Source organism: Syngnathoides biaculeatus, chromosome 6, assembly GCF_019802595.1.
Source record: "Syngnathoides biaculeatus isolate LvHL_M chromosome 6, ASM1980259v1, whole genome shotgun sequence".
In the NCBI taxonomy this organism is placed as follows: domain Eukaryota; kingdom Metazoa; phylum Chordata; class Actinopteri; order Syngnathiformes; family Syngnathidae; genus Syngnathoides; species Syngnathoides biaculeatus.
Window position 1 is genome coordinate 2,268,035 of NC_084645.1, and position 19,751 is coordinate 2,287,785.

The window sequence follows — 19,751 nt, forward strand, 5'->3', positions numbered from 1 at the left end:
ATACAATATATATTTCCTCTATGTTGATATAAATGTCACACAGGAGAATAAATGCACTGTATGAGAGGCCATCAGGCACTTAACTACCTCTCATACGCACAGAAGTGAAACACTCTTCACACTCACTGTGGATTTTATTTTCCCCCACTCACACCCAAATGAAATAAATATACATACACTACTAACATTTGTTGGCTCATGTACACTGCACGACTAAAACGCTCTCACACACTGCTAAAATGCTCTTATACAAAACTGGAAGATTCTCATACACACTCGTGAAACACTCTTCCATCAACTTCCGCTTATCCTCACAAGGGTCGTGGGAGTGCTGGAGCCTATCCCAGCTGTCAACGGCCAGGAGGCGGGGTACACCCTGAACTGGTTGCTCGCCAATCGCAGGACACACAGAGACAAACAGCTGCACTCACAATCACACCTAGGGGCAATTTGGAGTGTCCAATTAATGTTGCATGTTTTTGGGATGTGGGAAAAAATCGGAGTGCCCGGAGAAAACCCACGCAGGCACGGGGAGAACATGCAAACTCGACATAGGCAGGGCTGGGATTGAACCTGGGACGATTTGAACCCCGGTCCTGAGAACTGTGAGGCCAACGCTTTCCAGCTGTATGACCGTGCCGCCTGAAAAACACATTGGAATTGTTTTTGCTCTACAAGCCACAAAATATTTTTCACTCATACCCAGTACACTCCTAAAATGCTCTCTTTCTCTCTCACGACCACGACAGATTTTTTTATGCTCTCACGCAGTCAGTATTTTTTCCACTCATACAATCATATCGCCAACACTTCTAGTGTTATTACGCTAATAATAATAAATAAACAGAGCTTATTTCAATTCAAAAGATACAATCCATGGTTTATTACAGAAAAGAGTGATATCCAAATTATCTTATGATACATTGTTTTATACATTTCAATATATGCTGTATTTATTTTTATTTTTTTACATGTAAACAAGAACGAAGTAAACCATGTTACTAATAGACTTCATATCACATCCTGTCGCTCATGAAAATGTAAAAAATTGCTCAAGTACAATCCCCTCTTTTGAGAGAGTGCAATGTCACGCTGTTGTCACTTATGATCACAACACCCGCATTGTGCTATTGTCGAGAGCAGTAGGAGACATTAGTCTTACTACTCTTTCGCTGTGTCCACTTCATACTTGTGTGAAGGAGCCCATCCATGACAGCCTTATAGAATTCCAATTCATACAATTTGAATCTGGGTCTGCATTTCTACGTCTCATCTTTGAAGCGATTTCATGAATTCTTTTGCTTTTTAAATCTAGAAAACAGGCGCACTGTATAAAATTCGGTCCCGCGGCCCAAGTTACATTTTGCCTTGGCTCCCTAAAACCTTCTGTCTGGAAAAAAAAAACAAAAACGCTTGTGATATGTTTAAGACAAACTTACAGATGTTAGTGCTGCTCAAAGGAGGCACTAAATCATGCAAAGTGGACTGACTGTACAAGGATTACAACATGCATAGTTTTTCACTGTTCACATCGTAGCTAACCTGGACTAGCTTCCTAATGATTAGTCTCTCTTGAGTCAATAAAAAAATGATTTTCAAATGACATTATTGGTGAGAACAGCATGAAAGCAATCTTTGTTGCTGTTTTTTTTTAACTGTAATATGCTCAAGATTTATCTACTGAAAGAAAAACAAAAAAATAAATAAATAAACATGCTCTTAGTAGGTGCATCATTGCATATGCACCACTTGATTGTACTGTAGAAAATATGATTGAAAATTTGATCATCAGCAGTCGTTCAGAAAACACCTGAGAAATGCAGACAGGACATCTGAGGGTGAGTACAAATCGCAAAAACAAAATAACAGGAACATTAATGAATACCTCATGAAATATATATATATATATATATATATATACATACAATTGAATAGCAACATAATTGGATGACTTCATGTAAAAAAAAAAAAAATCAATAGTAGAATGTATATTTTCCCCTAGCATCCTGACATTGGATCCATTATTTTCTTTTTATCCCATTTGCTTTTGTAAATGTAACATCCATCCGGCCATTTTTTCGTACCACTTATCCTCACTAGGGCGGCGGGTGCACTGGTGAACCCTGAAGAATTTAAGAGTCTTCAATTAACAGATCGTTCATGTTTTTGGGATGTGGGAGGAAACCGGAGTGCCCGGAGAAAAGCAACACAGGCGCGGAAAGAACGTGCAAACTCCACACAGGCGGGGCCTGGATTTGAACCCAAGTCCTCAGAACTGTGAGGCAGATGTGCAAATCAGCTGTTAACTTTGCCACCTTGTGAATGTAACATTTATCTGAAAGTAAATGTTATAAATAATACAACTTGGAGGGAAAATTTAAAACCCTACCATGCAAAGTTGTCTTGTTTCCCGCCAAAATAGAAAATGATTACTTTTAATACAAGAAATACCAAAAAGGTTTTAAAGCAACACGAATATTGTCTGACGAGCCTGGTGGCAATGCTCGCATCTTTGATAACCAAATGAATGTTTCTCTTTTTCCAGATTAAAAATAAATCCTTTGCGATTCATGCTTCCCACTGAACAGTGTATGAACACAAACTAAATGATAGTTTCTTGTTTTGCTTTACTTCTGAATGGAAGTCAAAGAACCCCAATGTAAAATGACAAAGTTAATGCGACATATGACACTTAAGATTTAAAATTTGGAATTTGAGTTGTAATTTGAAGGTCCTAATAGGTCTTTGTACATTTGTAGAAAATAAAACATAAGTACAGAATACATGCCTTACTAAGTAAGACTAAATGTACAGTACACAAGGACACATTTGACCAGTACACTTGAAACACAATCTAGTCCACTTTGTTTGGTTTTCGTAAACATTTTCTTTTAGAAAATGTTCCCTTCCAGAGGACAGACTTAATGAATCAATTAGTGTACGGGAAATGTTTTAGAAGCCACCCAGGACAGAGATGTGCCTTAGCACGTTCATCTTTGTCATGAAGTATGTTTTAACAAAACCCAATTAGTTAATGCCTTAGATGCTCAATGGACTGAGATTCTGCAAGACAAAACATAGCGGCTGTGTATACTTTTCCCGACAATTTGACCAATGTCAAGTTAGTAGTAGTTAAGTCAATTCCCGCACTGTTGACTGTTTCACTCGTAGAGTATTTAGACAATCCTGTGAGTACAGTGACATATTCTGACTGGAAATTAGGCAATATATTTTTGTTTGTACTTTTGAGTGCTTTTAGTCATGCCGCAGAATGTGTAACTCGTATTTTCCAAGTTGTTGCGGTCGGATTGAGACAATGACAGGCAGCTTTCCTTTGAAGCGATCAAATTTTGAAACTTCGGAACAATTAACATCACAACAGAGGTGAAATTGCCGCTGGCTGGGATTCTTTGCTCCGGAATAAATGTGTAAGTGCATTGTTATTTTTTTTTTGGGAGAGGGTGAGTGAACAACGGTGCGTCGATGTTCTTTGTGCAGTGAACATCCAAGCCACAGGTATGTCCAAACGATCCAAGTTTCAACCATGCTTCAGCCCTTCCAATAACAGATGAAAAACAGGCCATGGGCGTAGATTGAGGGAAAAGCAGATTTGCGGCCCCTGCGTGCACACGACGCACATAATGGGAGTTACGTTACGGCAGACGCTGTTGTTTTAGAGCCATTAGACCGCAGTAGGTACCTAAATGTGTTCGACTCGCGTCCAAAATAAACCCGGACGGCAGAGTCTACTCTAGAAGGTTCTTGAGTTAAGAGAGAGAGGACTTGTTGCACTTGAAAGCGCACGTGCAGCACAAACAGGCACACGTGATGTCGGTGCACAACTGTAGGCACAATCATATCGCGAAAAAGTTCACATCCTGCAAACTCAAGGCAGTCAAGCTCAGCAGTAGCACAACAAACAAACGCACATGAACCAGGCACCAAGAAAGGACACAACAACAACAACAACACTACCATGCACTTTCCAGGGCTGCTTTTGACAATTCTCCACGATGAGTGCTGTTGTTTTACATCTTGCCAGAAAGAGAATTCAGCATGCTGGGAGGGCGATACGCAGTCACTTTGCAGGAACGTTGTCTGTTCTATTTGGAATCATTCCCGTCACGAAATGACCAGAAAACCGCCGCAGTTTTGCTGAGGCTCGGCGAGAAAACTGAAAACATGCACGGGACCGGCGAGTCCAAGCAGACAAAGTTCTAGCTGCCACACAGAAAGAGAGAGAGAGAGTGCAAGATGGCTGACGAAGTGAACCGCTGCAGCCCTTCATATGCATAGTAAACATTACAGTGGTGAAACAGCAGTGAGGCCATGAGACACAGCAGAAGGGGGGCAAGGGGGTGGGGGGATGCTACTGCAGGAAGCCAGGCGACGGATCGAGGAGGGCGTCGGAACACAAGAGCGGCGCCAACCCCGCAACAGATGGCGAGGGAGGGCGTGTTCACGGTGGAGCAGCTTGAGAGAGGCGGGGGGTCGGAGGTGTCACATGTGAAGTCTTTGGTGAATCCGCTGAACATTAAGCAGGCAAGCGGGAGCGGAGGGGCTGCGTGGCGTCTGGTGAAGACGTGAGGGGGTCAAAAGTTAAGGCCACTCGTGGTGATAACGCAGTCCGTTCTTCTTGCGCTCCTTCTGCAGGTGCTCCAGCTCCGCCTCATACATCATCTCCTGCATGAGGTACTTTTCCCTGCGCATTCGGTCACAAAGGTCCTTGGGCATGTCCGGAATGAGGTATGCGATGAAGGATTTGATGCCAAACACCAGGTGCTGAGGAAAGGGTTCACCAAGATGACGTTACATTCGCTCCAATGGAACTTAATGACCACGCAAAGGCAACGCTTTAAGTTGTCTTCAATTAGGAGTCCTGTTCTTGTGTGCAGGGACTTCATGAAAGCAACTTTATACAATTTCTCAAGACTTTGGCCACCATTAAAACTGTTATTTCAGCAGTGCTATAATAAACACTATAGAATACAGTGGCACCTTGAGATGTCAATTTTTCGAGATACGAGCCATCGTTTCGATTTGCCACAGACAGGATTACGAATAGAATCGAAGTTACGGCGTTGAAAGGCTGTTTGAACACAAATAGTGGAGCAACACGTGCAAACAGACAACATAACAATACTCACAGGCATATATTCTTTATCCACTGTGAAGAACAACTAATATTACCGTGGTTGATGCTCCATGTATTTGTGTATTATTCTGCTCCCCGGTGGCAAGGCATGCACGCCAGAAGGAGCAGCACAATTCCCGGTGAACTGAAGCAAAATTGTGGCAGAAGGTGTTCAATTCTTCACATTCTATTAACCCATTCATGGGCAGGGTGGCAATTTTTTGCCTGATTGAGATAAAAGTCTCCTAACAAGTCACAATCAAGGAAAAAACACTTATCGTTTAACGCATAAAACAAAGGGCAAAAAAGATGTACCCTCTCGCGGGCAGCGTCCCAAAACTGGGACGAGTATGTTATCAGTTCTGTGAAGCGGTACATACTAGAGATATATTTATTAATTAATTCTTATTCTAGAACAACACTTATGCATTAATAATACTGATGGATTAGCATTTTGAAGACAAACTTGGTTGCATGCTGACTATTCTCCCTTTCCTCTCTTGGAAAACGCTCCATGTGTACTTGAGGCAGCCATGTTGGGTCAGGAAGGAAAAGGAAATAACTTTGACCGATGATTTATCCTCTCTTGATACCAAATTATGGCTTCAGATTAAAACAATTCAAAATTTGATATGCTGAAGGATATATTGCGTGAAAATCATGATGTCCCAAAAATGGGACGCTGCCTACAAATGAGTTAAATTACTGTATGTCATTACTGTATTTTTTTATACAGTATTTTAAAATATCTTTTATCTAGATTTTTGGGGCGAAGCAGGAACAGGCTTATGGCATTTCAAATCCTTTCAAAGGTAAAGATGATTTAAGATAAGTAATTAATTTTGAGTTCATTGCTTGATTATTTCCATTTTATTTTTTCAAAGCTATGAAATAATACTGCCTTCGATGCCATCAGTGATTTCTCAACACAAGTGCGGCATGCAGTTAGCGAGCTTGCTATGATTAAAGCCAGAAAATGGATATTCCTTTCAGTCCACTGGCATAGTAGCTTTAGAGTGCCTTGTTGTCAGACCATCAGTGCACGCATGTCCTGTAAGGATAGCCAGACGCACCAGAAGGCGATAGAAAGGGACTTGAGATCAGGGATCAGGGCTTTGTGCTGCCATGGTCGCATTAGAGCGCCTCGTTGTCGGGGTGCGGAAAAGCCCTACTTACACTGTCTGTGACAAAGTCAGGCGAATATATCACAACACCATCAATGACTGCATGTGGTTATCTTCTTCTTTTCCTTTCGGCTTGTCCCGTTAGGGGTCGCCACAGCGTGTCATCTTTTGCCATCTTAGCCTATCTCCTGCATCTTCCTCTCTAACCCCAACTGCCCTCATGTCTTCCCTCACCACATCCATAAACCTTCTCTTTGGTCTTCCTCTCGCCCTTTTTCCTGGCAGCTCCATCCTCAGCACCCTACCACCAACGTGCTCACTCTCTCGCCTCTGAACATGTCCAAACCATCGAACTCTGCTCACTCGAACCTTGTCAGCAAAACATCCAACTTTGGCTGTCCCTCTAATGAGCTCATTTCTAATCCTATCGTACCTGCTCACTCCGAGCGAGAACCTTAACATCTTCATTTCTGCCACCTTCAGTTCTGCTTCCTGTTGTTTCTTCAGTGCCACCGTCTCTAATGACTGCATGTGGTTATGTGTACGATAATAGAGGAAGTAGCATTTTTCTGGTTCTGGAAGAGGCAGCTTGGTTGACAGTCACCAGCTGACTGGGCCGAAGGGTCCAGCCCAATTGGCGGAAACGCAAACAGCGCCTGAGAGCGGAGACCACAACTTGATTTTATACCATTTTTGAAGCCACATTTGATACACCTAGTTAATTTGTTTTGAATTATTCAAACTTGGGAGGGTTGTTTAGAACACTTTTTGCTAAGGTATGTCAGATTTAGAAGACATATTTTCACTTAACAGTGACTTGAATAAAAATGAATCATCACCATACCTCAAAGACAATGATGAAGGCCAGTCTGGCAGCCAGGACGTGCCAGAACTGCAGAGTGAACTCGTAGGGCACCGCACTCCAGGGTGGGGCTCTGTAGTCCCGATACCTGCAGTATTCGGACTCGCTGCTGTTCGTCAGGACGCTCATGTCAAATAATGACAAGCTGCTGTTCATGTAGCCTCGCAAACACCTGCAGGGCCAAAGGAGAAAATTCAGCAAACCTGCAGATAAATCACTGCGCCGACACGATTGACATCCTGTTCGCTTACTCGTCGTCGTGACGATACGCCCTGTCCACGCAGGGTCCATATTTGAAGGCATAAACAAAGCGAGGGATGTAGTCAGAAGTGATGGCGATGACAAAGGCGTTGGTGATGACAGCGAGGACGCCGATGCCTTCAAGGATCCCGTGCCAGATACCTGCCAAGTGCGCGATTAATATTTAAAATGTCTGGGCAAATTATGGCATACTGCTCATATGTGGCAATATTTTCCAGATCACTTTAATAAGCTTTATGTCATGCTCACGCCCGACTATACAAGTGGGGGCACTCGTGGTCATGAAATATCATTTAGTTACAGCTGCAAGGAGTACTTTGCCTTCCAATAGCTTTAGATTATTGGTGAAAATACATTAATATTATAGAAAAGTCAAACTTCCAAATTGTAGAAGTACTAAAATGCCATATTGCATAAACAGGTCATTAAAGATGACTAAAATGTACATGCAGATGTTGGCCCAAAATACGTTTGTTTATCTAATGACAAACATTTAAGAGTCTCCAAAATGTACTTTAGGTGTGTGTAGGCACTTATTGGACCAAATAATTCCCATTTCCTTGTCATGCCAGACTGAGCGTTAACAAAGGCAAGAAAAAGCCAGAACACTCTGATATAATTAACAATCCTAAAGAACTTCAAAATGTAAAAAATAAAAAAATCGAATGAGCGTGAAGGGAGCGTCGGAGCTCAGGCTCACCAATGTCGGTGGCCCGGGCAGGCATGGGTCTCCTCCACTGGGTGACAAACTTGTAGGCATCAAGACGGATCTCGATGATGTTGTTGAGCAGAGCCAGGAGCGGAGCCAGCGGGAAGGCAGCGACGAAGATGGTGGTGAAGCCAAACTGGAGGACTGAGGGGAGACCACAGTTCCCTCCATCATGCGTCGACATTTTAGTCCTCGTAAGACGGTGCCCAATCAGATTGGGTAATTTTCTTGTATTTTATTTTATAATGTTGTGATTCATTTTGAAGATTAAAGTACACATCCTCTTTCCAGTACAATTTTCTGAATAACTTAATGACTTGACCTTTCCTTTATCTGCCAGCCGAAACGCTATGAGAAGCGCTGACCTACATTTACATTACAAATTCCAATACCTGTTCCATAACATTGTCTGTTATGTTTTCTTTTTGGATTTCTCTTGGCTGCACTGCTTCCAGTGCGTGAGTGTTAATCTTATACATTCAGTATATATTTATATATAATCAAATTTGAACCTGTATGTGCTGCTATGTGAATCTAACCTCTCTGTGGCCTCAGAATTAGTTGTGCTGGTGAATTTTGAACTTTAACTACATTGTACTACTACTACTATTGTATTTAACTACATAACATACACTGTTTCTTTAACCATTTAGATTTCAAATTCACCAAAGCTGGCCCACAAAAATGTCCTCTGATTGGTCGATCGCAGCAAGTTCCTGGCAAGTTTGACGAGGAAAACAGGTCAGGTCAACAATGTCATGCCATGTCATGTCATGTCAACATGTGATACAAAATAAATGTATTTTAATCAGTGAGCATGAAGTTACACAAGCGTATTATGTAACAGAACACATTATGTTATAACATGAAACATGTCGTGTCAGAATATGATAGCGACCTTTTATTTTTGGTGTGGCAGCACTACGCATTTGTACGCTATTACAAACCCCAAAAAAAGTCACTCATACATTACAACGTATAATTAACCACATTATAACGTGAAACATAGCATGTTATAACATGAAACATCCACATTATAACGTGAGACATATCACATTATAACGTGATAGCAACTTTTTCTTTTTTGGTGTGGCAGCTATCGGCTTCCGTAAAAACGTACAGAAGCGTAGTGGTGCCACACCAAAAAAAAAAAAAAGGTCGCTATCATGTTATAACGTGATATGGTTCATGTTATGACATATAATGTTATAACGTGATAGCGACCTTTTATTTTGAAATACATAAATGTATTATCTTTTTGTAAGCTGAATATTGCTTCAGAACTTTTCCTGGTACATGGCAGAGTTGTTTACATTGTGTGTGTGTGTGTGTGTGTATGTTTTCAACAGTACTATTGTCCATGTACAATGATTCACCCATTTCAAGGTACTCGTCCACTAGGCCGTGCGCATTCATGGGTTGCAGGTTCCAGTCTTTATCCCACTGAGGTAGCTGACTTTTACTCTCCACATTCTGCCCTCCGGCGCCCCCCCCTTTCTTCATCTTCCGACGAGACCACCAATTATGGAGCAACCTGAGATGACAACAGACCAACGGGATATGAGAATGCAGTAAACAATGCAAGGATGTCGTCTCGGCATGTGTTACTTGTGACACGAGTTGTAAAGAATACATATTGAGTTTTACAATCAATTACATTTAAATAAAAAGAATTAAAAAAAAACATTATAGCAAAATAATACTCACGGAAAACCGAGTTCCATGAAGTTATTCCAGATTTGTTTGAAAAACATGATGACTCCCATTTGCAAACATAGATCGATCAAGCAGCCACTCGGGTGACACTTAGGTAAAAATAATGATAAAATAAATACAACGAATTGTTACTATATTACTATCTCATGCCCTGCACACAACATCCTTGACTTGATCAGGAAGCCGGAAAAAATCTGCAACAGTTTTATATTAGGAGCATAATTAATGGATGGATGATTCACATTTCATTAAAGCAAATTAGAATTGCAGCTCAAATAATGACCCACTTGAATTGATGCACGGTTGCACTCACCTCCTCCAGTCGCCACCGATTAAAAAGTTTATTGTACTTTCCAGGTCTTCCGGCAAACCTAAACAGATTGAGACCGGCAATTTCAACTGAGAAATCCAATTAGAGGAAAACCAATGAATTCTAAGCAGGACGGAAGAACACTCAATTGGGCCCAATAAAAACTTGTGCTCACATATCCTGGCTTTTCATAAGTATGTGTGACATCATACAGAGGAATTCCATTTTCCACACAAATGCATATGAGTAGCAAGATATGTGATTTTTATTTTTATGTATATAAAGGGTATACCTAATGGAAGAGGATTTACTATAATTGTTCTGTCTGTCTCTGTATGTCGCAACATAGATATATACATTTTTGTTGCAGTGTAGTATTAGCGGGTTTAGCATTGCAAAATTATTTTTGCTTTGGGGGCAAATATTCAGGGCAATTTTGTATGCGATGTTCAATGAAAGTTGATTCCTTCTATTCATAAACACATCCATCCATCCATTTTCTTTCCCGCTGATCCTCACGAGGGCCACGGGGAGTGCTGCAGCCTATCCCAGCTTTCAACGGGCAGTAGACGGGGTACACCCTGAACTGGTTGCCAGCCAATCGCAGGGCACATCGAGACAAGCACCCGCACTCACAATCAAACCTAGGGGTTATTTACAGTGTCCAATTAATGTTGCATGCTTTTGGGATGTGGGAGGAAACCGGAGTGCCCAGAGAAAACCCACGCAGGGACGGGGAGAACATGCAAACTCCACACAGGTGGGTCCGGGTTCGAACCCGGGAACTCAGAACTGTGAGGCCAACGCTTTACCAGCTGAACCATCGTGGCACCCTATTCATAAACACATAATTGAAAATGTATTTTCATAACAAAAACAAGTACAACAAATGAGCCAGCCATCGATTGTTTTCTATACTGGTTTTCCTTGGCATTGCTGCTGAGCTGGAGCCAAACCCAGCAGACTTTGGGCAAGGGGCAGGGTACAACTTGGACAGGTGGGCCCATGGACCAAAATAAAAACAATCATTCATACACACACAAAAAACTAAGGATGATACAGAGTCTTCAATAAAGCAAACCAGAGTACCTGCAAAAAAAAAACAACAAAAAACCCACAAGTCACACAGGGAGACCAGACCCTGGAATTGAACCCCCAAGCACAGAAGCATGAGGCAGATGTTCTAACCACTCAGTCATGGTGACACTCCACCCATTACTCTGTATGAATCCCACATGTAGTATCCTCTATACACATTCTCCGACAAAATGTGTCAAATGCAGATTTGCGGCACTGCCCATCTAATGGAAAGTTACCGGTATTTGGACCTTTCGCTAGAAATGTGCTGCTACTTTGCCTCCTTAGTGTGTCCACTTGATCATTTGCGTGCATATACTGTTACTATACGGTACATCGAGAAGGGAATGGAAGGGTGTTTTGGTAGATCTACTGAAATAGTGATTTGGAAAGTAAACACTTTGCACGATCCAACATTTCTTCACTGTAAAAACATGAAATGTGATTCGTGGCAACCGGCCTACCTTCCCAGGAAGAATGCAATGTAGAACGTGGAACTGTTCAAATTTACAAACTGGAAGAGGAACATCTTGAGAGCAAAACTATTCTCCCACTCAGACTCTGTCCTTGGATGCTCTGCAAGGGGAGGTAAGGGCGGTGCGGTGTGGATGAGGGGGAAAAAACCCAAAATAAAAATAAAGGCTTGTCAACAATCTGGGACAAGCGCTAGAATAATGTTAGTAAATGAACGGAGCTCACCTAAATTTGTCAACAGGTAGGCCACCTTTTCATACACCTGAAAAAAATGAGAAAGGAGAGAATGAGTGACAAGGCAGGGGAAAAAAAAAACCTTTCCAGTTTTGGATGTCACATTTCGTAGAATAAACTTGCAAAAATACTGTAAATCTTTCACGGAAAATTTGCTGGCCAGATGATCCTCCTGTCCAGAAACGCACCACGTTGAGAGACATGATGATCATGAAGTTGATGCAGACGCCAGTGCCCGAGGTGGCAAACTGCCAGTTCTTCTTCACAAAATGCCAGTTGAACGAGGCAAACTTCTCCATGGCAATGAGACGGAAAACCACGACGGCAAACACGGCTGTTAGGACCAGGGAGATCTAAGGAAAGGGCATTTTTAAAAGGCCGTTAGTGGTGTTAAAATACGCCGAAAAATATACACTGAGATGATTACTGTACAGTATTGTGTAAATGTATTATTATTATCATTATGTGCCATGATATGTTGTCCAGCAGGGGGGGATGTCATTCCGCAACCGGCACGGCACATCACTCCAGTGGAAGCACACGGAATAATAACACACTCAACACTCACTGTGCGTTGAAAAGCTGCATTGGGCAGCTTATTGAGAGATCAGAGGGTTTACCATGAAGAATATTCCGGACACAGACACCATGAGTCGGCTGAGTTTGTCTGAGAAAGGCTGGAAAGGCTCGGGCTTGCCAGATATGGGATTGATTCTTTCCATTCTCGAATATTTGGCTTCAAACTGAGGCCGCAGCTCCTCCTGGTGAACGACACACATTGTGGTTCTGAACTATTGAACTGCAGACGCTCTGAGCCGAACACAATGGCGGTGTCATATTGAGATGACGCACGGCACCAAAATCATAAAAGGCGCGAGTGGATCTAGATTTGAGGCTTTGGCTGAAACTTACCTCCTCCTCCTCCCAGTCAATGAGATCCCAGTCGTAAGTCAATTCGGCCCTCCTCCTCTTCCAGAACTCCAGGAAGACGGTGGCTGCGGGGATCCATCGCGTTATTGATCGGCTTTGAGTTACAACATAAGTCCGAGTGCTAATTATGGGCAGAATCAAAGGGAACATCCAAATACGTGTAAACCCGTCAGGACTGATGCTCATTACAGCCTGCACCTCACACATTTTCAGTCTGTGGCCAAAGAAAACATCCAGTGTGCTTGTTAAATCCTAAATCCTTAATCTCTTTGATGCAGTAAGATCCATTTTTACGTTCAAAATCTTTTATGGGTACAGGCATTGTTTGCTTTTGTTGCATTGCTCCACAGTGATATCAGGAGCATACTAAACCAGCGACGCTGTCTAGAATTTCTGCCCTTTCTGACAACAAATGTCAGCATACAACATGACAAAAGAATTAGGTAGAATGAGATTAGACCGCATTCACCAGAATGATGAACAGTAGTGGATCATGCAACCAAATGTAAAATGATGAATGATTCAGGCCTTTTGGTATCTTGCAACTATATGATGAAATCCTTTAGAAAAAAAGGGGAAATCTTTGCCTGAAGGGAAGTAAAATTAAACACAGATATTGTGGTTGCACAAGTGTGCACACCCTCATAACTGAGTACGTGGTTGTGTTCAGAATGAACCAGTCCCATCCAAGCCCATGTTAAAAAGCCATGAGTACACCATTTGAATTTCTTCTGAATACCCACAAATAAAGTTTAGATGTTCTAGTAAACTCTTCCTGCCATTTTGTTTGTTTTCTAGCAGAAGGAAAAAGGTCCTGTGCTAACAGTGACTTACATTTGGAACGGTTCATAATTTCCTCTACCATGACCAAGACCGCTGAAGATAAAAAACAGCTGGTTTCATCCTACCATAACAGATTTTCCCAGATGCATTTGGGAGATTTCAAGAGTTTTTAACATTGTTGGTACATGAAGTGAACAGCTACTACTTTCCAGAAAATCCTGCACCTCCTTCAGTGTTGCTGCCAGCCTCTTGACAGCCTCTCTGGTCATCTTTTCATGAATTTTCGAGGAACATCCAGTTCTTGTTAATGTCACTGTCCTGCCATTCTTTTTGCACACAATGATGAAAGTCATCATTGTGTTCCATTGTACATTTAATGCTTTTTTTATTCTTTTGCACCTTTCTCCTGACTTTTTAAAAGATGAAACCCCCCTGATGCTGTAGAGGTTCTCTGCAGACCATTGAACAGTAAGTAAGATGTGACAACACAAATGTCAGAAAAAGCCCACTCGAACAACATAATTTTATTTGGTGTAAATCAGAGGCACTTTAAAGTGTGGCAGATGTGTGCTGACTTGCATTTCATGAGTTTAAATGTGATTGGCTAATTCAGACTACAGACATATTACTAGTTATAAAAGGGTGCAGCACACTTGTGCAACCATTTTATCAGTTGTTTATTTTTACATCCCCTCTCTAAAACACATTTTTGAAAGTTGGTCTCTACATGTACGTGCTGGAAAAGGTCTAAAATTGTTTATCTTGAGCTCATTTTTTAAAATAGAAAACACATTTTATCTATCTATCTATCTATCTATCTATCTATCTATCTATCTATCTATCTATCTATCTATCTATCTATCTATCTATCTATCTATCTATCTATCTATCTATCTCTATCTATCTATCTATCTATCTATCTATCTATCTATCTACTTTTGTACATGGTGTACTGTATGTGTTGATCCAATCCTTACACAGTACTGGATCTTATTAGCGAGTGCAGCACTACCTGAGGTCATGGCCAGCGCGCGTCGTAACTATTTTGGCTTCCAAAGCTCCAACATGCAAGCAACAACTATGATGGCTGTTCAAGATGTCGAAGTTTATTATAACTTGACCCACTTTTAAGAGCCACAAAAGCTTTTCCAGGGCAAAACAATGTTTTAAAAACACACACACACACACACACACACACGCACGCACACGCACTAGACCTTGAGTGCACTCTGCGGTGCATTACTGCCTAGTTTGGTCTTCTCTGCCAAAATCCGTCATGCAGATTTCTGCGCTACGGACCACAGTTAGCAAGCTGGAACCTCTCTGGGCTCCCTACTGCTTTCATTAAGCCCAAACATAGAAAACTATGTGCCAAGTGTTCCCTCTGGATACAGGTTATTAGTTGTCATTTGGGAAGAAAGATGTAACATTCATAGTCCACATCACTTGTATACTGTGTACACACACACACACACACACACACACACATAAACACGTACACACACCCCACGACCCTTGTGAGGAAAAGCGGCTAAGAAATGGATGGATGGATATGTATATATATCACATTTACACTGCAAAATGTGTACATACAGTGAATGCATGGTGGTGTGCTGATTTTAAATACAGTAGACTTGAATCCCAAAAGTGATTTAGAGCATTGTCCTAATATAGAAAAAAGGGACCTACCCCAAATAGCCATGAAGATGGCGAAGAAAACAGTGCCACCGTTGTCAAACAGATGGGTCACCTTGACACACAACACAGGTTTAGCTCAAACATGGAGGCTTCCCACACAATATTCTTTTCACATCTTCACTCACCGGCCACGACATGAACTGTTTTTACAATGGCCGCTCATTTATAACATTGCATGTCACTTAATTTACATCCTTAACAAATTGCCCAAAATATATATCTATATATAAATCTGAAATGTAAATATCATCCATCAATCCATTCTCTGAACTGCTTATCCTGTAAATAAGTGAAAAATCACAATACTAATAGACTATATGTAATATGTTATTATTTGTGGGTGATCCAATATTTGCATGGATTGGTGTGATATATTTTAAAAAAAAATCTAAAAAGAAGAGTGTTACAGTGTTTGTGTGAAAATGATGATGCGTAGGAAAATAAATAAAAGTATGCCTGTATCATGTGGCATGTATTTTATTCTAATATGCATATTACTGGTAGATATGATTTTGCTTTATTGTCATTACATTTACATCTTTTTTTTAGTAGATATTTAAAATGATCCATTATCAATTAGTCGTGGCTTTACAATAAAATTTATGATGGACTTTTAACTTGAAGAGATTCTCTGGGCACTCCTGTTTCCTCCCACATCCCAAAAATATGGATGGTATGTGAATTAGAGATTCTAACGCGCCCACAGGTGTGAATCTGACTGTGCTTGGTTGTTTGTTTATGTGTGCCCTGCGATTGGCTGGTGTCCAGTTCAGGGTGCACCCAACCTCTGCCCAAAAATGGCTTCAGAACTCTTGTGAGCCTTGTGTGGATAAGCAGCATAAATAATGGATAAATGGCAAAAAAACAATAATTAAAAAAATTGTCGTGTTGTCATTATCTGTTGATTTGCCTCAAATTCTGAGGAGAAACAAATTTAATGTATTTTGAAATAAGATAATAACAGAAAAAAAATGTGGATAAAGTGCTTTGAATACCTTCCACAATGACAGTAAACTGCATCTGGTGGCACCAAAATGGACCAAAACAGAGCCTCATAGTGTTTTTATTTTAGAAAAATCATCACTCAACGCAGACAAGACAAAATAGCAGACCTTTGCATATACACAGCTGTCACTCAGTGTCCACGGCTTACAGGTCTCCTCACACATTGGACACATAATGGTTGTGTTTGCTTCACAAATTTCTTTGCTGAAGGGAGAAGCAGTTTGTTAGTTAGTTAGTTCAGTTTCAAACCATTTTAATTTGATTTCACCACATGCAGACTCAATGTACGGCAATAAACACAGGGTGTCACCTGACCTGACTTGGCTGGAGTCCATGGTGAAGAGTCCGTAAAGGAAGACAAACACACCGACCAGAGCAGCGGGGATCAACATGCCCGTGTACCAGCCCAACCACGCAAAGTAAAGACCGATTTTCTCTCCAAAGTAACGCCTGATCGTGGCAGAGAGAGAAGAACGCATCGACTGTTAAACAGCAGCTTCAGCAAGTATGATTATTAAGACTGGAAGCGGTGAGGCAGTAGTCATGTCAGAAGAATATGTGTTGGGCTCATAAATCAAGTACTGCGATGCGATGCAGTGATGAAAAACAATAATGCTGTATAGCTTCCTGCTAGATCCGTAGTGTAAAAGGTTGTTTTAATTATGTTTTAAACTGTATAGCGGTCACTGTCTCTTTAAAACTGGAGTAAAATACAACATTGGAGGTAATTAAATATTTTTTAAAAAAGTATTTTTTGCCACACCTTATTCTTCAATTCAATGGCTATTTACGTCTCAACCCCCTTAGCAGTAATTCTTCGTAGAAGATTAAAAATATCTGCCTCAATATTTTTATATTATGTGCTCACCGTTGCTTCACCGTTTGTGTTTGAATATCTGTTGCTTAAAGGGTTATAACATCTGCATATAATGTAGATCAGGGGGGCTCAATGCGTCGATCGCGGGATGGCGTACCAAAAAAAAAAAAAAAAAAAATGTCAGCCAATGTTCCCTCTAAACTGCACACGGAACTTTCTCTAAAAATGACTGCTGCTCCCCAACGCTCTCTTTTTCCTAGCTTACCTTACACCAGCCGCCCCGCCCCCCCACTCTTAAAGACGTACACTCATACTTACAAATGTTACAGTACTTACGCAGCTCATCAATGTGTTTTATAACGACAGCGTCCACCATCGCTACTTTAGTTAGCAACACAGTCTGGGCAACATAGAGCAAAGACGAGCTAGACATGCTGCTTATGTTTACTTTCGATATTAATGGAGAAAGTTAAAAAAAGAAATGCTCTTGTTTTAAGATGCAATGACTGTCGGAGTATGTGAATAATCGAAGAAAAAGTGGTTATACTGGACGAGATTGTCTCTTGTCCGAGTGGGAAAGGTCTGGTTCGAAGTCAAAGTAGAAAGGGCAGGATGAGGTGGTGTATAATTTTTAAATTCCACCTTGGCACAGCCTGATCCAGGATGTAAGGACAGACAATAGAGTGCACAAAAAGTTAATTCTGTATTTTAAATATAGTAGGCAACATAACATAAACCTTAAAATGATGTGGGAGCATCATCTATCCAACCCCCGTCATTGGTAGCTCGCGAGAGGCTGGCTGCTGGAAAAGTAGATCTTGGGGTAAAAAAAAGTCTGGGCACCCCTGTAGATGCTAATCATTAGCACTTCAATGCTTTCCCAATATGTGTTAGCATTAGCATCAGGCTAGCACACTTAAAGGCTAAGCTATTTGTTTTTTAAATATATACGTGCAATTGTTTATTTTTTGCTAATAAACAGCTTGAAGCCTCTTTTTTTGAAGAATTATTCACTATCTGCCAAACTGCTGCTAGTTGTGAAGTGATTTGAGTCTGTGCCCCCTTGAAGCATGAATATCTCAAGTCTTTTATGATTTTTTTTTTCTTAAATTCAAATAGTATCATTAGAATTATGATTTTTTCAGCTGACTAAAAAATACAAATTCATTATAACCTTGCTTTATTTTCCTGTATTGAATTGCTCTTGTTCTTAGCAAGAGGTACTGATGTGTTTGGCAACTGTTCGTTAAAACCAAGTCATTCAAATCTTTGTGGAAGGTGAAGAACAAACACTATTTGTTTTGTGTGTCTCATGCAGGTGGCAGGAATTTATGCTTCATTCTCATTCCGCTTTGCAGGAGTTTACTGAGGCACTTTTAAAACCTGGAGTGTTTGACAGATGAATATGTTCACAGAACTGACTACTGTAATTCTTGAGTGTGAACAGGCAAACTTGGTTACTATTCGTCCCTCCACTTCAATGTGTTTAAAGCCAACCTGTGGCTAATAATTAGGATACACAACTTGAAGTGAGGGAAAACAAATGTTACCTCATCCAAAAGTAGAGTACCTGATAAGGTCCAGAGGCTGGTACTTGTACCAGATTCCCCAGCGAGCCCAGCGCTCATAAAGCAGGTGCCTGTGGTTCTGGGCACCGTGCGTCTTAATGGGGTGTCTGCTTTTGTATCCACCCTGACGAGAAAACAGAACAAAGCTAAGAAGATTAGCTGGAGTTTGTGAAAGTTTTTTTCAGCGCAAATTCTAAACTTGTTACCTCGTGTGGAGGAAAGGCAGCCTCGTATGTGTTGTTGCCCAGTAAGCGGTTGATACCTGTGGGGCAATAGGGTGCAGATTGCAGTTTGAATCAGTCAAGAACCGAGCCTCGGGTTCCTATTTGAGCAAAGCTGCTCCTCTGCAGTAACAATTCATCAGTATCCTAAACCCGTGAGAGGCGGTAAAACAATATGAATTCTAAATAAGTGCCTGCATATGGAAATAACCCACCAGCCATTTGTTTTTATTTGAAATTGGGCCATCATTTATGCGCGTTGTAAAATACGGAAATAAATATGAATTAAAAGGAATTATGCCTTCTTTTGCATTGTTGCCCCCTCGATGAAAAGGAAGCGAAATCAAGAGGAGCGGCTGAATTTCTCACCGGAGAGTGGTTTGGTATTATTAAAATATTAATGCGGCATCTATTGAAGTTCATCACTGGCGAGGCTTTGATTAGCAATGCCTTATTTTAGGAGTGCTTTAGGCCGCCCTCCCCCCAAAAACTGTCAATCCCCCTTTGCTCAAATAAATAAATGGATAAAGAATAAATTGTTAGCATGTGTTTATGGTGAAATTTAATTGTCCAAACCTCAATAACTTATGATTACATTTTGGAGCAAGAACTGCTCTTCAAAAAGAGGCTTCAAGCTGTTTATTGCCACTGCCGGTTCAAGTTTACTTTTAGACTAAACATAAGACAAAGCGAATTCAAACAATCACATAACTTGGACTTTCAGTCCATGCGCTTAATTCTAACATTAAATAGTTTTGTTGCAGTGTTAGGACCATTTAAATAGTGTATTGAAAACAGACAATGCAGCAACAGATGCACACAAACTAT

At 40.9% G+C, this 19,751-nt stretch overlaps 1 protein-coding gene across 1 annotated transcript in view; it reads right to left on the reverse strand.

Moving 5' to 3' along the window:
* Positions 1–952: 952 nt before the first annotated feature.
* ano3 (anoctamin 3) overlaps positions 953–19,751 on the reverse strand; it is a 51,849-nt gene continuing 33,050 nt past the window's right edge. The window contains exons 11-27 of the mRNA XM_061823615.1: positions 18,909–18,964; positions 18,705–18,826; positions 16,633–16,767; positions 16,425–16,521; positions 15,304–15,364; positions 12,814–12,896; positions 12,522–12,662; positions 12,090–12,254; positions 11,893–11,929; positions 11,658–11,769; positions 10,120–10,177; positions 9,798–9,895; positions 9,467–9,624; positions 8,082–8,234; positions 7,372–7,522; positions 7,103–7,292; positions 953–4,782 (exon numbers count right to left, since the gene is read on the reverse strand). Of these exons, the coding sequence (XP_061679599.1) occupies positions 4,600–4,782; positions 7,103–7,292; positions 7,372–7,522; positions 8,082–8,234; positions 9,467–9,624; positions 9,798–9,895; positions 10,120–10,177; positions 11,658–11,769; positions 11,893–11,929; positions 12,090–12,254; positions 12,522–12,662; positions 12,814–12,896; positions 15,304–15,364; positions 16,425–16,521; positions 16,633–16,767; positions 18,705–18,826; positions 18,909–18,964 (2,000 nt within the window). The 3' untranslated portion in view covers positions 953–4,599. The remainder of the gene's footprint in view (positions 4,783–7,102; positions 7,293–7,371; positions 7,523–8,081; positions 8,235–9,466; positions 9,625–9,797; positions 9,896–10,119; positions 10,178–11,657; positions 11,770–11,892; positions 11,930–12,089; positions 12,255–12,521; positions 12,663–12,813; positions 12,897–15,303; positions 15,365–16,424; positions 16,522–16,632; positions 16,768–18,704; positions 18,827–18,908; positions 18,965–19,751) is intronic.